At 31.7% G+C, this 16,758-nt stretch overlaps 5 protein-coding genes across 7 annotated transcripts in view; 3 read left to right on the top strand and 2 right to left on the bottom strand.

The window, feature by feature from the left end:
* LOC149490631 (uncharacterized) overlaps positions 1–3,511 on the bottom strand; it is a 37,066-nt gene extending 33,555 nt beyond the window's left edge. For all 3 annotated transcript variants that reach the window (XM_089706853.1, XM_089706862.1, XM_089706858.1), the window contains exons 1-3: positions 3,255–3,511; positions 2,435–2,665; positions 181–2,000 (exon numbers count right to left, since the gene is read on the bottom strand). In XM_089706853.1, coding sequence (XP_089562979.1) covers positions 181–2,000; positions 2,435–2,612 — 1,998 coding nt within the window. In that variant the 5' untranslated portion in view covers positions 2,613–2,665; positions 3,255–3,511. The remainder of the gene's footprint in view (positions 1–180; positions 2,001–2,434; positions 2,666–3,254) is intronic.
* A 1,529-nt stretch (positions 3,512–5,040) lies between these two features.
* Positions 5,041–9,933, top strand: Tgt (tRNA-guanine transglycosylase). The gene is made up of 6 exons (XM_089706744.1): positions 5,041–5,304; positions 8,432–8,729; positions 8,853–9,096; positions 9,174–9,342; positions 9,442–9,636; positions 9,718–9,933. The coding sequence occupies exons 1-6, from the start codon at positions 5,173–5,175 to the stop codon at positions 9,916–9,918; spliced, it is 1,239 nt and encodes a 412-aa protein (XP_089562870.1). The 5' UTR covers positions 5,041–5,172; the 3' UTR covers positions 9,919–9,933.
* An 88-nt stretch (positions 9,934–10,021) lies between these two features.
* Positions 10,022–11,068, bottom strand: LOC149490629 (coiled-coil domain-containing protein 25). Its single transcript, XM_089706753.1, has 4 exons — positions 10,840–11,068; positions 10,668–10,759; positions 10,435–10,581; positions 10,022–10,354 (listed from the first exon to the last, which is right to left on the bottom strand). Exons 1-4 carry the CDS (start codon positions 10,910–10,912, stop codon positions 10,043–10,045), a joined length of 624 nt encoding a protein of 207 aa, XP_089562879.1. The 5' UTR covers positions 10,913–11,068; the 3' UTR covers positions 10,022–10,042.
* Positions 11,069–11,634: 566 nt separating this feature from the next.
* On the top strand, positions 11,635–13,286 carry NC2beta (negative cofactor 2beta). Its single transcript, XM_089706738.1, has 3 exons — positions 11,635–12,139; positions 12,414–12,577; positions 12,732–13,286. The coding sequence occupies exons 1-3, from the start codon at positions 11,899–11,901 to the stop codon at positions 12,876–12,878; spliced, it is 552 nt and encodes a 183-aa protein (XP_089562864.1). The 5' UTR covers positions 11,635–11,898; the 3' UTR covers positions 12,879–13,286.
* A 577-nt stretch (positions 13,287–13,863) lies between these two features.
* Positions 13,864–16,753, top strand: LOC149490627 (uncharacterized). The gene is made up of 4 exons (XM_089706728.1): positions 13,864–13,993; positions 14,074–14,226; positions 14,932–15,126; positions 16,288–16,753. Exons 1-4 carry the CDS (start codon positions 13,907–13,909, stop codon positions 16,420–16,422), a joined length of 570 nt encoding a protein of 189 aa, XP_089562854.1. The 5' UTR covers positions 13,864–13,906; the 3' UTR covers positions 16,423–16,753.
* Positions 16,754–16,758: the final 5 nt, after the last annotated feature.

Below are 16,758 nucleotides of genomic sequence, written 5' to 3'. Positions count from 1 at the left end.
AAAAAACACATCCTTTATCATTACGAATCTTAAAAAATTATGACAATATTTTATATAATTGCGTACATAGAAAATAAAGTGTCCCCCCTAGTATAAAAATAGTCCCGTCCCTTATTAATATAAACAAAATATATTTTTTAAAGGATCTTTATTTTATATAATTATAGAACATAAACTTACATTAACTAAGGTCGAAATGTTGGTGTGGTTATCATCAGTTGTAATATCATCATTCATATTATCCCCTAATATTGTTTGGTTCATCTTATTGGATTTATTATCAATGTTTGATTGTATTTCCGTATTCATATCAAAATCATGTGAAATATAGTTATAACAGATTTTACTATCTTCATCTGCAACATCAGCAATAATTTCTTCTCCAAATCTTTCTAAATTCTCTTCAAATTTTTGGTCATCAACAAGAACTACTTTAGAGTCATCACTATAAATGCTAAATATGATATCAGAAGAACATTGGACATTTTTACGAGTCAGGAAATGTAAATGCTCATAAGTCTCCTTCTCATCATAATAACTATAGTGTCCAAAATCATGACAAACACAAAATGTTTGCTCATTGAGCATTTCACTTATTTCTATTGTATCACTGTTTAATACTTGAATGAGGGGTTTATTATATGTTTCCTTCAAAGGCACATGAATTTTTAGAGGTTTTCTTGTATATGTCCGAAGACTGTCCTTATTATTTCTTATTGCTAAGATGTTTCTATTCACTAAATCATGACCACCCGGCTTTTCAACTCCCTGAATATGCAACTTGGACTGTATGCCACATCTATTCTTATTTAGAGGACAATCTTTAGAGATCAAGGAGTTATTAAAATTGTTTAGAAATGAATCATCTTTGTCATTATTTGCTTTATGATGTGTCTGATCTAAAATTTCTTTTGGATTAAGAATTATCATATCACTAGATTGAACATATTCTTCTTGGTTACTTTTCTTATTCTCTGGGGGTAACATAATTTCATTGCCATTTATTTCTGTACAATTTGCTTTTTCTGCAGTTGTTCCATTTTCCCCAGCCATTTGTTCAATTTTTAAGTCATCTTTTGCACATGATATAAATTTATCAGAAATCAAATCACTTTTTAAATTAAAATCAACCTCTTCAGAATGACCATGATTTTGAGTTTTAATAATATCACCTCCAGGTGTATTTTTATCTACTACCTCACCATTAAGCATTTTAGTATTAGAACTTTCATAATTGTCCTTAATTGCAGTATTGTTTAAACTGTCTGATAAGGATATGGACACTGTGTTAGTAGAATTCTCTTTCGATATGTTATTAATATTCTCAACATTATCATTATTTTGAATAGACTTAGGGTTAAGTTGTTTTGAGTTGCAATCAATAATATTTTTGTTCTTGGTATTTTTCGATTTTTCCTTTAATTTTTCTGTTGTTATTATTGAATTAATTGGTATTGGAATCAGGGTGGAATTGCTTGGTTTATCAAACGTCTTTAATTCCTTTATGTTACAAGGAGTAATCACTTCTTCAGATATTACACAAATTTTGTTATTTGTTTTTATTTTGGGCTTTATTCCATTAGTGACAATGTTTTGATTTAGAATTTGTATATCCTTATTTTTGTCTTTAAAAGCAAAATCATATGATTTAGCTATTTCTTTGTCATTATTTTCATTGATCAAATCATTTGCATTTTCTTTAGTTGATGATACAATTTCATGATTTATAAAATTGCTTTCAATATTTTCAAATTGAACATCTATTTTTTTGTCTTTGCCATTTTCATCCAATGAACTTGTACTAGAAACAATGTCATCACCAATATAAGATGGAACACTAACTGATGAAGAAGAGAAGGTGGGACTAAGAAAAACTGACTCTTTCATTAAGTTTGCAGTTTCCATTATAGATGTATCTGGATCAACATTATTTGTTTTTGGTGAAGACATTTGAAACAAAGCTGAGTTGTCAACTTCATTATGAAGGATTAAATCTGAACCTAGAAAAAGAAAACAAATTAAAAAATTAAAAATCAAAAATATGAAACTTTGAATACATAATTAATTAATCTCATTACAATTGAATCAGACTTGTATCAGTTGCTGTAGATAACTTTCTTACTAGAAATTAAAATTATGATATCCATTGATTTAAAAATGAATTATGATTTAAAAGGGATTTTTTATTATTTATTTATATTATGAAGTTGATAATCAACTATTTTAATTTTATCTCCAATGTACCTGAGTAGGTGTAAAAATACTATATTGTATTCTATTCCTAGTCCTTTTAGATTAATACTTTACACTTTTGTAAATTTCAAATTTAAAAACTCCATAACATGATACAAAAAAAGCTTATTTAAAAAAAGTACTTCACCTAAAAAATGCTTTTAGTGAACATAATTGAAATATAAATGATGTAAGTACTCACCACTGTTATTTAATTGATCTTTTTGTTCATTTAGACCTGCATCAATATTACCTATAGATATACCCAATTTCTCTAATAATTTTGGAGGTAATACCAACACCTCTGTTGTTTCATTGTCAGATTCAATCACAGGACCTTTCACAAACGCTTTTCTTTTTCTTGTTTTACTTGAACTCATTTTTATGTTAAAACAAAAAAAATATTATTTATGATTCATTCGAGATTAATTATCTGAAATTAATGGGTGAAATCATGGTTAAATACAAAGCTTTTGAAAAAAAAAATTAAAAAATATATTTTTTTATTGGATTTGAACCATGGTCTCTTTCCAGAACTTCAACTGAAAGCAGTGCCAGTCAGACAAAATGCTACGAGGCAATATAACTTTAGACTCAAATTTTGATTCATTTATTACAAGCAATGTTTAATTTTTGAAAAAAAATATACTAAGATAAATTATGGAAGTTATTGGAGAATTTTTCTACTAAGAAAAATTAAAATTATGTACTAACATATTTTAATTGAACAATGTAATAAAATCATAAATCATACAATCATCACAAGCTATCGTAATAAAAAAGACATTGTTGAAAAATAAAATTATTAATGAGAACAACAATAAAAAAAAATTCACTCGGGGAATCGATCCGTGGACACTAAGGCGTAAAAACCACGTGGTGGCTACACAGCCAAATTGATATAATTTCACCATTGTCAAAACACGAATTATATACCCCACAACAAAAGTTGAACATTTATTAATATAATATCACAATATCTAACATAATTTTATGAGCATTTACAGTAAGTTCATACTTACATCCGTAAGATGAAAGTCAGAAAATTAATATTTTAACCCAATAGAATCTTTAAATATTGACAAGTATTAAAATTTTATTTGTATCCTTAAATTTATCTCAATTTTAAATTAAATTGCTTATTTTTTAAATTAAAAAACAATTTTCACTAGGTTAAAAACTTAATCCCACATATTTATATCAAGCTTTTGACAAGTGACAATTGTGAATTGACAATTGCAGAAATGACATTTCTTATTCCTGACATTTCACACCACAGTTTCACCACAGAATAGAAGAAATGTGGAAGAAATATTACTGGTCCGATTTGAAAAATTCTTTCGCTATTACCACAGGCTATTACCATGGCTATTACATAGCCTATTTATCGACGTAGGCTATAATATATTATAATATCATCACGCTAAGACCACCTGCAGTAGTGGAGCACTGCGGGTAAATACGCAGGGCACAGCTAGTCTATAATAATTATCGACGAGAATATTATCAGTGCATATTTATGTGTACATGTTTAATACCGATGCACATTCTTTTAGCACATTCTAGTACAAAAGTCCCTCGAATACGCGCGAATACGTTCATTCCCATACAAACGTACAGTACAGAAAAATTCGTCACTGTTCGGCAACTGTCATATTCCCCGAGCTTCCGAAGACGATATGTATATAGAGTGGTTAAATGTATTTTCTATATGTATAGTTTATTAGAATTATGAGTTTTATTGTGATTTTATGGTAAAAGAGATAAGTAACGAAATTTGTTTCGATACTTCAATGCAAAGAATATACTACTCTTGCTTCAATGTAAATTAATAGCGAGGATAAGACTCATAAGCGACACGATTGCGAATATATATTTGTTGTATTGATTTACTTGGAAAATTCTATACTTAGAACTATTGAAGTGTCTTACTGAAGCTAGCGTGATGATGGATGTATGGAAGGTTAAAATAAGAAAAATTTATATTTAAAAAAATATTTTCAAACACTGGTTTACATTTAAATTGTAGAAATCTAATCATTAAAATCTCAGTCCAAAGGATTTACAGAATCAGGGATAATCTCTATTTCTGATATCGTAGAATGATCATAACTTTCATTATGCTCTTATTAACTTTCACTTTCCCTACTGCTATCTGCTACCTGTGTAAATAATCATTTTATCGGAAAATTCAACTGAAACAAAACTAAGAAGGGTATGTAACAGCAGCTCTATATAATTCCATACAGAGATAATACGTGCGGTGACCACTTGGTGACCACCAAGTGACCACTAATATATAAAGACGACTGACATGCGACTGACGGATTTTTGAATTTTTTGACTGACAGGATACCGTCACCTACCGCCCGAATTGTTTTCGATTGTGTATGACTCTGAATTGACTCCTATTTCTTTCGAACAAGGTGCAAGATGCAAGTGCATTGTTTAGGGCACTTACGATTCAGTGATTCGGGGTGATTCGGGTGTTTCTGGAAATACGATAATTGGCGAAGATCTTCATGCGCATTATTAATTTAGGAGTACTGTATAGGTGTAGATAACGAAAGCGCGTTAAAATGGATAAGCCATCTTCTCAATAGCGCCGTTGCACGACCGAGCAAAACGCACGAATTTTATTACGCAGTGCTGACATAGCCATACACTTCATTTATAAATTAAGTGTATTGCACTGCACATATTGCGAAGATTCGCACCGCTTCGCGTTCATTTTACATCAAATTAAAAAAAAAAACGCTGTGTAGAATGTAAATCTAAGTGTAAGTAGATCTGTGTCCACAGCTGATATTTTATATTATGTCAATGTCAATTACTTTGAGACAGGGATAGCGTGGTTGAAGTTTTGTTATTTATTTACCGAATGGTATTAAAATAAATTATTATTTCTCATTTAGGCTTTGACTTAATAATACCAACATTATGGGGTCTAAATCTAAAGCTTTATCTTTTAACGTGCAATCAGAGTGCCCATTTACAAAGGCTCGTGCCGGCCTTATGAAATTACCGCATTATAGTGTAAGGACACCGGTATTTATGCCTGTTGGGACTCAGGTAAAGTAGAACTACGTATTTTTAATTAATTTTAATTCACAAAGGACTTGATTTTGCCCCATAGACATACTTAAATAAATACCTTCGCTATTTCTATATATCTATATATGTATATAAAAAACTCAAAGGTGACTGATATAGTGATCTATCAACGCACAGCCCAAACCACTGGACGTATCGGGCTGAAATTTGGCATGCAGGTAGGTGTTAGGACGTAGGCATCCGCTAAGAAAGGATTTCCCGAAATTCTTGCGGAAACAGGGAAAAACGGGGATGCATGTACAAAGTCGTGGGCGGAAGCTAGTCCTATATAAAAATTAATCCCTATTTCCCTTGGTCACGGAATCTCTCGTGGCTGCATATTACATTCGATGTCCCCGAATTTCATTATTTTGTGCTGTTTAATCGATAGCTGGTAGTGGATTTTCTTAACAAACTGCTTTTCTTTTCCATCAAAAATGCGTAGTTTTTGTGAAAATCGAAATTGAAAATGATATTTTTTAAGGTTATTTTTGTACTAAAAACGCAACTTAAAGTAAAATCTTAAGCCATTATAGTATCAAAATGTCTAATTATCACACTCACACGCATTATTTTTAAATATATTTACGTACCTATTACTTTATTTACATATTACAATTTATTTTGTCAAAATAGTATTTTAACAATTTAGTATAGCCAAAAATCGTTCCTTGTATTCACAACAAGCCACAGATAACACAGATTAGTTAATATGACGCAGATCACAGATTAGCAATACAAATATACTAGCTTATCATAGAGTATAAATGATACATTTTAATTTTTAATGTTTTTTTTATAGCTCACTTGCTTCAGTTTTAAAAATCGATTAACTTTTACTTTTAGTATTCAAATAGGTAGCGAGGAGCGAAGCGACGAGCGTGTTAGGTTAACTGTTGAACTGCCGCACGAGCCGAGCGAGCGAAGCGAGCGTGCCGCGGCAGCGGCCGGCGAGTGCCAGAAGCGACTTTAGGGCGATTCCCACTCAAACAAAAAAAAACTACGTAGGTTTAAACAACCTGTTTGTATTTTATTGATGTATCGTAAAATTTTTGTTATTATCAAATGCTATCTAAATTAAAATTACGAAGTGTCTAGTCGTCCGCTAAACGGATGAATAAAATAAATTAGTCGTCCGATTACCGGATGAATAAAATAATTTAATCGTCCGATTATTCGGATTACTAGATAACCTTTTAACACTAAAGCTAGTTGAGTTGGACTAAAGCAAAGGGGGCTCAGGACTTAGAAAATTTTTGATGGAGTTGGTGTCGTTATAACACCTATTTATTATTGTTTTATCGTAAAGATTACGCTAATATAAGCATGTTTTATAGGAACAACTTTTCTCTAAAATTAAAAATGGCCGAGATATTCGCCCTCAATTCGTTAGGTTAGGTTTAGGTTAGGTTAGGTTAGGTTTCTTAAAAAAAAAACTACACAGAAATAGGAGCCCCGCGAAGCGGGGCTCCGTCGACGCGCAAAAAAAATCAAGTTTAGGTTAGGTTAGCCGTTAGGTTAGGTTAGGTTAGGTTTCTTAAAAAAAATCTACACAGAAACAGGAGCCCCGCGAAGCGGGGCTCCGTCGCGGTCGACTCGCAAAAAAAAATCAAGTTTAGGTTAGGTTAGCCGTTAGGTTAGGTTAGGTTAGGTTTCTTAAAAAAAAAACTACACAGAAATAGGAGCCCCGCGAAGCGGGGCTCCGTCGACGCGCAAAAAAAATCAAATACCTACGTGTGCCCTCCTCCCCCTCTCCTCCCCCCACAAAAAACCTATAATACGTGCGGCAGTTCTCTAAAGAATTATTATTTTATTCATCCGGTAATCGGACAACTAATTTATTTTATTCATCCGTTTAGCGGACGACTAGCGCTGTCCTTAAAATTATTTTTGACAAATTCATTTTAAAAATCACTTTCGAATTATATTTAATAACTACAACTACAATTGTGACAGCGTTCCCAACCGTACGATAATTATCGTACAAACACGATAATTTGGTGCCTACGTACGATGAACGATAGCATGTTATTATCTTACGCTGATTTTACGATAATTTCTATCAGGCAAAATTCTAGAATTTATATTATTTCACCCATACAAATATGAAATTTTGACGTGTTTCATATCGAACTTTCATGGGAAAAGTGAAATTTTGTCAGATTGAATTTTAAACTTGGCGCGTTTATTGAACATAAAGTGGAAATGGAATCGGTTCAGGTCTGTAGTCTGTACCACGCGTAAATTGTAAAACCAAAGAGTATAATGAATATTAAGGCACGTAAAACGTTTGGGTTTCACTTTTCAGTGTCCCGTTGATTTGACAGCGGTAGTTAAACAAAGATTAACTATAGAGAACTTGCATACTTATCAATATTACAATTTATATGATTTATTTATTTATAATTGACTTTATTCTAAAAAGTACGATAATTTCGAACCAAAAACGCCTAATGTACGATAATTTTACGCCCCTGGTACGATAATCAGCTCACTTCAGGTTGCTAACACTGAATTGTGAACGCGTCATATAACATTTATTATCTATAATGGCATGTCGTAAATACGTGGTAAATACAAACTTACATTTTCCAGGTAATATAATTTAAGAAATTGTTATAAATAAATTAATAATACGGCATTATATTTAAAAATATTGCCTGTGTGCGAGATTACTAGAAGTTTTAATACGACAATGGTATAAAAGTGTCGTTTTTAGTACAAAAATAACCTTAAAAAAAATAATTTTCATTTTCGATTTTCACAAAAACTACGCATTTTTGTTGGAAAAGAAAAGCAGTTTGTTAAGAAAATCCACTACCAGCTATCGATTAAACAGCACAAAATAATGAAATTCGGGGACATCGAATTAAATATTTAACCTCTCTCGTGAACGGCCGATTTTGATAATTTCGATAAAGAAAAACTCAAGTTGTGACAAAGAAAAGAAAATGGAAAAAACCAATGGCCATGTAAACTTCACGGAATGCGCAAAGACAGGACATAATCTGTCGGGTCAGCTAGTGAATAATAAAAATCTGTAAAAGTAAGAAAAATAAGTATTCTTTTCGTATTGAAAAGTTGTTTAATATATACTTTTTTGCAGGGTACAATGAAAGGACTTTTACCAGATCAGCTTGAAGATTTGGATTGTGAAATAATTTTAGGAAATACATATCATCTGGGCAATCGACCTGGTACTGATACATTACAAAAAGCAGGTGGTTTGCACAATTTTATGGGATGGAATAGAGCTTTACTCACTGATTCAGGTGGATTTCAAATGGTTTCATTGCTCAAATTAGCTGAGATAACTGAAGAAGGTGTCAAATTCAGATCACCATATGACAATTCTGAAATAATGTTAACTCCAGAAAAATCAATAGAAATCCAGAACTGTATAGGTGAGTGTTCTTAATCTTAACTAATTTTCTAAAGAAAAAGGAGTTGAGTTTTTAAATAATATTTTGATCTTGAAAGCTTTATGGTAGCAAATTTTTCAATAATTATTAAATGATCCTTTTTAGGTGCTGACATTATCATGCAATTAGATGACGTAGTGAGGACTACTTTTCAAGACTATGATAGAATTAAAGAAGCAACAGAAAGAACAAGTAGGTGGCTTGATAGATGTATCAAAGCTCATAAAAGACCAACAGATCAAAATATTTTCCCAATTGTGCAGGGTTTACTTAACAAAGACCTAAGGATCCTTAGTGCTACTGAACATATGAAAAAAGATGTAAATGGATTTGCTATTGGAGGTTTGAGGTAATAACTAATATTTACTTATCCAAAGAAATATTATGATATAAACTGTATAGATAAAATCAGAACTTATTTTACAGTGGAGGTGAAGCAAAAGATGATTTCTGGCCTATAGTCAGTTTGGGCACAGATTTGCTTGATAAAAATAGGCCTCGCTATTTAATGGGTGTAGGTGTGGCTATTGATTTAGTAATCTGTGTTGCATTGGGTGTTGACATGTTTGACTGTGTCTTTCCTACAAGAACTGCAGTAAGTGTTTTTTGATAATCTCATATACAAGTAAACCTGTTGTATTTTATGCAATAGAGATTAAAGAAAGATAAATTGTATGTTTTTTTTTTGTTTCAGAGATTTGGTTGTGCTCTAGTAAATAAGGGGCAATTGAATTTAAAACAAAAACAGTATGAAACTGACCTCAATCCCATAGATAAGGATTGTACATGTTCTACTTGTAAAACATACACCAGAGCCTATTTGCATTGTATTGTTTCAGTTGAAACTGTTGCTTGTCACCTTATTTCAGTACATAATATTGCATTCCAGGTAAGCAAAGTTATTACTTAAGGAATATGTCATATTGTTTTTTTTGCTAAAAAGCTAATATTATATTTTATTGTTTCTCAGATGCGCTTAATGCGAACAATGAGAGATAATATAGAGGAGGGAACATTTCCTGAATTTGTCAAGAACTTTGTTAATGAATTGTATCCAGATAAACAGTTTCCCACTTGGGTGGTTAATTCACTAGCATCTGTTGGAATAAATATTCTTGAATCATATACCACTTTGTTTTACTTCTTGACTAAAATAAAAATGTGCTTATAGAACCTATCATAATTGTGGCAGATATACTAAGGTTATGGTACAGTCTGCCCAATGCAAATATTCATGATGTGCTCCATAAATTCAAATTCCATCAAAACAAACATAATAAGCAATAAGTTTATTTTTACATGAAATCATCAGAGTCATTTCCATCATAATTTGTTGTCATATTTTCCTTTTTCATTAATGTTGAATAACTTCTTAGTTCGGCTTCTTCTTTCTTCTTTTTCTCTTCCTCCTTCTCTTTCTCTTTCTTATCCCTTAAAACTTTCTTCTTGTCTTCCCTTTCCAATCTATCCCTTGTTTCTCGTTCTAGTCTTAAGTCTGGAAAATCCTCCTTTTTTGTTTTATTTAACCTATTAATTATATCGTTACATCTTTTGGCTACTCGTACTTTTCTTACATCTTTATCTTTGTGAAAAGCTACTTGGCCAACCTTTAAAACAAAAACTTACATATTAAAAGAGTGTATTTACTACATAAAATTATAAGATAAACAAAATGAAGTGCGCTTACCTCCATACTTGGGGTTTTCTTTAAGTTAGACCACATTGTATATACAATATCAATATCATTCATTTTATTACCCATGATGGAATTAGCTTTAACCAGCTGACATGCATCATCCAGCACAGAATTAGGAATGTCATCTATTGTTTGTCCCTAAAACATATTTAAGTCCTAGTACTACTAATATAGAATTCTATAAAAACCAGACTTTACAAAATAAATCACAGAAAATATCTTACAGGAGCTAGTCTTAGATACACATGAGCTGAAGACACTTTATCAACATGGAACCAAACATCCTCAGGCCAACCCCATTTAATTAAGTCTTCATCTGTTTAATATAAATAAAGATTTCGTTTTAAAATGAATTGATATCACACATAATATAACCAAATGTAGAAGAGAGCTTACTTTCATGTTTGTCGGCACCCATAAATAAAGTCACAGGGGGTGACACGACATTACTAGTAAAAAAGAACACCATATTGTATGTCTAAAAAGTTAATGAAACACCATTTATAGCCGTGCTTTAAATGCAGGCTTCATAAACTTGAAAAATTTCAAATTTAGGAAAATTGTAAGAAATGTGATTTCTATTTTAAAAAAATATCGACAAGTGTCAAAACTGTCAAATGAATATTGCTAACCGTCAAGTTGACGTTTGGTTGTTGTTTTAGCCTGGCAATATGACCTCCATTTAAGTATGACATTCACATTCAGATTTTTTTTTACTAATCGTTACGGTCGCGCAAATAATAACAACAAAAAATTACGCAACATTGCTTTATTAGTTTTTAAATTTTTACTGTTTCAAATGTTCCTAGTCCCAACCGAAAAAATCTAACAAAGCAAAATTTACGAAAGTCAGTTCAAGAGCTGCTGATGGCTGATTTATATTATGTGGTGTAACTGGGTGTAACTAATACGCAATAATTTTTGTAGGTAAGATATCCTTAGAGCTAGCGCGCACGAGCAACTTTGTCTCCGCAACTATTTTGTCTCTCCACCCATAGGCTAGTATGAAAGTGCGCGCACGTAGCGACGCAACTCCCCATACAAATTGATGGGAGAGACAAAATAGTTGAGAAGTCAACCTTTGGCAACACATACGAGTTTGTCAGCTGCCTTATAAGATTGCGACTGAAGGACTTGTATCCATGGTTACGAATAAATTATTAAAAATTAAAAAAAATGTCAGCTGCCTGTCAATTTGCCAAACAAAATGTCAAAATAAAAAAAAATGTATGTACACAGTTGTGGTTATTGAAATTAATATTACTTGCTATATAAGTAAGTTCTAAACGAGTTTATAGTCATGAATATTTTCATTGGAAAAGTTATACTGCAATAAAGTTTATCAGCAGTTTCAATTCCTTTGAGGAATGAACATAAAGAATTAAAAGTTGAGGAATCCCATAAGGTTTAGATTTAAATTCAGATAGCACCAAAAAAGTGCAATATCTTGTAATAATGGGTAGTCCAGAACGTGAACTTTGTCCACCTCCATCAGAAGAAGATGAGCTAACTCTACCACGAGCTAGTATAAATAAAATGATAAAAGAATTAGTACCATCGGTTCGAGTGGCTTTTGAGTCGAGAGAACTAATATTGAATTGCTGTACTGAATTTATTCATCTTATAAGCTCTGAAGCTAATGAAGTATGTAACCAAAGCAACAAAAAAACTATAAATGCAGAACATGTACTCACAGGTCAGTATTTAATTAAGACTCATGATTACTGGTTATTTGTTAGGTAAGTATCTATGTGATTCATAAAAAAAAATCTTAAAATTATGATTAGATATAATATACTTAAGTACAGTAAGAGACAGATAATTAAAGAGTTACAGATTTTAATTAAGTTTGCTTGCAAAAAGGAATATTATATCTTGAAAAACTGGGCAGTCTAGAGCTTAGGTAAGCTTTGACACCAATGTAAAGCAGGAGTCCCACAGCCTGTAAAAAACATTTTTTTTAATTACAGCTCTTGATAAACTGGGATTTAGTGACTACACAGTGGAAGCTGAAGCAGTCCTTAAAGATTGTAAGGCAGTTGCTGCAAAACGCAGGAGGCAAAGCACAAGGCTTGAAAATCTTGGTATACCTGAAGAAGAACTACTGAGACAACAACAAGAGTTGTTTGCAAAGGTATGTTTTATATTTTGCCCAAAAAAAGTTAGAGATTTGAAAGATTACTTACACAGACATTTTTATTCCAAAAAAAATCTTCCACTCTTTTATATTCTGTCTATTCAATATTATTAACAAATACACTTATTCAGTATTGTATAATTTATTACAGGCCCGCGAGGAACAAGCAAAGCAGGAACAGCAGCAATGGTTATTACTGCAGCAACAAGGTCTGGTTGGATCTGAAGGTACTCCACAACCGTATATACCACCTATGGTACCTAAGCAAGAAGATGAAGAAGACGATGACTACTCATAAATTTACCAACTGAATAACTGTCAATTCACTCTGAGAAATAATTATATAAAATGTTAAATGGAAATTTACTTAAACAAAGTATGCAATGCCATTTTATTAAAATGTACAAGTAAAGATGGTGGAAAATGTTATTCCCACAGACATGCCTTGATACAATATGTCTGTGGTTATTCCCCATTGATCTTACTAGGCATACCTGAACCAGACTCACAACACAATATTTTAAAATGTTGTTTCAGCATTCAATGATTACTTTTCAGAAAAACAAACCTGTTTCTAGGAAAACCATCTTACGTTAAGATTATTAATTAAAATAAAACAATTTTCAGTGCCTACTTAAATTGTATACCTATTGTGTCCATACATAGAAATAAATATATGCTGTAAAATAAAAGGTTTTATCAATGTCATGTGTGTTAATTTTATCTTTAAAATATCACATATAATATTATCCTTCTAAATCTTCTGTTTGTTCCTCTTTCACACGTAAACCACTGATTGGAATTTGATGATACCTGGCAGTGAGGTTGCTTAAGCACCAGAATAACACATAAGCTATAGAAATACTTGAATTTGTCTGTTTGTCATAACTTCGCTATCATAAAAATATAATTATATACCCACTTGATTTGGTATGGCACCAAACCTTTGGTTAAATACGCGTTCATAAAATAATTATAAGCTTGTATAGGTCCGATCACTCTGATCGCACTAGGTGTGTCTGTTAGTTAATTTTAACATTAATTTATATATTTTTACCTATTATGTATACGTGAGGTATACCCACAGCCACATACCATCACAGAACAGTAAAAACAGTTGTTTTTTTACTGTTCTGTGCATATTATACCATAACATAACATCATAACATAAGATCTTGCATAAAGATAGAGAGTAGTGACATTTACCTAGTTACCATAATCTTACCTTTGTAAACAAGACAAAAATGTAGTGTTTAAACTTTAAACGAAACTCTTAAGTGCTCCTTATTCCTATGCTTATATACACAAAACCATGAGCTATATAAAATGAATTCTAGTGATCCCAAAAACAAGACAAAAAGAACAAAAAATAAGAATTCTACGAATTATAATTCTCAACAGACTCAAGCATCTGTTGGTGAATTCAATATTTTCATATAGAAAATAAGTAATTGTAGCAAATCAGCTGAAAACAAGGGTTTTCAATTTTACAGAATGCTAATCCTAGAAATAAAGACAATACAGTTGATTGTGTGAAACACCAATGCCCCTTATTAGCGAAAGATTCGGAATGGGTGGATTTTCTGGAGAGTACATCGTACGACATAAAGTTGAAGGACCACAATAATAATCCAGCTGGGGAAGAAGTACGGTTACGTTATAATAAATTTTAAATATGTACTTATACAACTAGCTTTCATAATATATTCTTTTAATTAAGTTTATAGTATCGGTATAAGAATTTCAATAAGAATAAAAAATTTAAAAATTAGCTAACGATTATATTATGTAATGGCTTAATATCATCTTAATTCAAAATTGCTTTCTATATTACTTGCTTTGTGAATTGTGATAATTGCTTTATCTTTAACAAGCATTTGCATTTCATTCTTTATCTCATTAACGTGACTAGTCCCTTATCGTCTCATATAGTTTTTTTTAATCGCTTGATCAATCTAGAACCTAAAGCCTATAATCATTTTTATGATTTTGAAATCAGTAAGTAGGTACCTACATCCGAAGTAGACCTCGTTCTAACAACAATTTGTCCGAAATGCATTTAAAGTGCGTCATTCACCTTCAATAATATTAATAATTATTAACCCTTGTAAAAAAAAAATTGTAAGTAATAGCTTCAGACTAGCTACTAGTTATTTTTCTGTCATCAGTATGTTTGTATGGTAATCGACCCCTATATGCTCGAGTTTACTCATAGGTAATCTATATAAACTTATGACCTATCAAGTATCAACTATCAAGAATCGGATTGGTGACAATGCAATAATTTTATCTTTTATCGTGTTTATTAGTTCTTGTAGTACATATATGTATTAATTATTTCATATACAAAGGTACAACCTGAAGATGATTCTCAAATTAAACCTATAGCGCTTATGTTTCCAAATCTTTTGAATGAAGACAGATTGCCATTAGAAGGAATTGTTAACAGAGCAATATCTACTACAGAAGTAACAAGGCATTTAGTTGGTCATAAAGCAAACTTTTCCTTCTTGAGAAAAGTTAACCGCTTAATACCTCCTGATAAGGTAAAGTATCTATAATAACCTACTCGTATATACTACCTAATATGTACTGAAAATTATAACTAGGTACTATTAGTAGTAGGTACATCTATACATATATTATGTGACTATGTGTGGTGTTTTTCCGCTCGCGACTTCGCCCGCTTTGTCTAACTTAACAAATTATATACTTAACACCATCCTCTTGAACCACTCTATCTATTAAAAATAACCGCATAAAAATCCGTTGCATACCTAAGGACATAATATGTAGCTTATGAATAATGATCTAAGGTGTGATCTAAGGCTACATATAGATATACCTAGATAATATCTAGGTATATCTATATGTAGCCTTAGCCCTTAGACATATCTATATGTAACAAAGTCGCTTTCTCTGTCCCGAATCCCGATGTCTAATATAGACATCGGGACAGAGAAAGCGACTTTGTTTTATAATAAACGGGAACTATGCGGGTTTTACTTTGAAAACGCCTGCGAAGCCGCGGGTAGTTTGTAAATTGTAATAGAACGTTTGCCAGCGGCCTAAACAAAAAAAACCATTATTTTTTAAAATAAAACTTGATTCAAAGATTTTCGCAAATTTTCTAGCCACACCCGAGAATCAAATTGACTAAAATATGTTAAAATTACACTGCACCTATCGATCGTTAGATGAAATTTCTGATAATTCAAATAAGAGGAACACCATGCCTACCTACTTACTACAATACTAGCCTTTATCCCGTGGCTTCGCTCGCGTTCTATATGTAGGTAAATCTAAGGTCCATTTTCGAGTGCTTAAATAAAACGTACAGTAGAAATGGTAGAAATATAATATACCTAATAAGTAACTGACAAAGAATAAAAAAAACGTGTGGCACTCGGGGACTGCCGCGGTAAAGCTATTGCATGCTATGCCTTCAAGCCACGTCTCCGCCCGTCGGAGTGTGGAGCGTGAGGTTTTTTCGTTACGGAATTTCTATATTCGGTCCCCGCGCTCAAAGCCTGCGATAGAAGCTATGCAATAGCTTAAAAATACGATACGTTAAGTAGTTACCAACATGGTTTCTAAGATTTACAGCTGATGTGAAAATAAATTAAAATACGGTCTACATATTATAAAAATGTATACCTATTTATAAACGACTGCCAATTAGTAAAACTTGATTTTTTCTTTTATAGGTATGGCTAGAAAGTTTATCAGAAAAAAGCATTTCGTCGAATTCGATTAACATTACTGAAGACCAGGCATTTGATCAAAGCGCTGCAGGTTTCTATTTAATTAAAATAATATTACATAAGTATTCAAATATGTAATTAAATCTCCAAAATTTAGTTTTAACTCGGTGGCTCTTGTGTTTTTTTTATGTAATATTCTTAAACTTTGTAAAATTAGAATTACGTTCGTAAACTGATTAAATTAATCCATGTAAATTGTAAACCCAACATAGCCACATTACCTGCAGCACAAGAGCAGCATACGTCAGTACGTATGGCTCGCTGCAGACTTCTTGCGATTTGATCTCTAATTCATTGTAGAATATTTTATTTTATATTTTAGCCGTCGATACGAATTCAAAAGCAAGTTCGTCTACGCATTAAGAATGTAGTGAAAAGTGCAGCCTGCGATTTTTTTTGAAAATTAAATAATAT

Source organism: Colias philodice, chromosome 2, assembly GCF_061535455.1.
Source record: "Colias philodice isolate Cphi_HAF_F1 chromosome 2, ilColPhil1 Martin Lab GWU primary, whole genome shotgun sequence".
Taxonomy (NCBI): Eukaryota; Metazoa; Arthropoda; class Insecta; order Lepidoptera; family Pieridae; genus Colias; species Colias philodice.
Note: the sequence above shows the minus strand (reverse complement) of the source record. Positions and strands in the feature narration are given on the sequence as shown.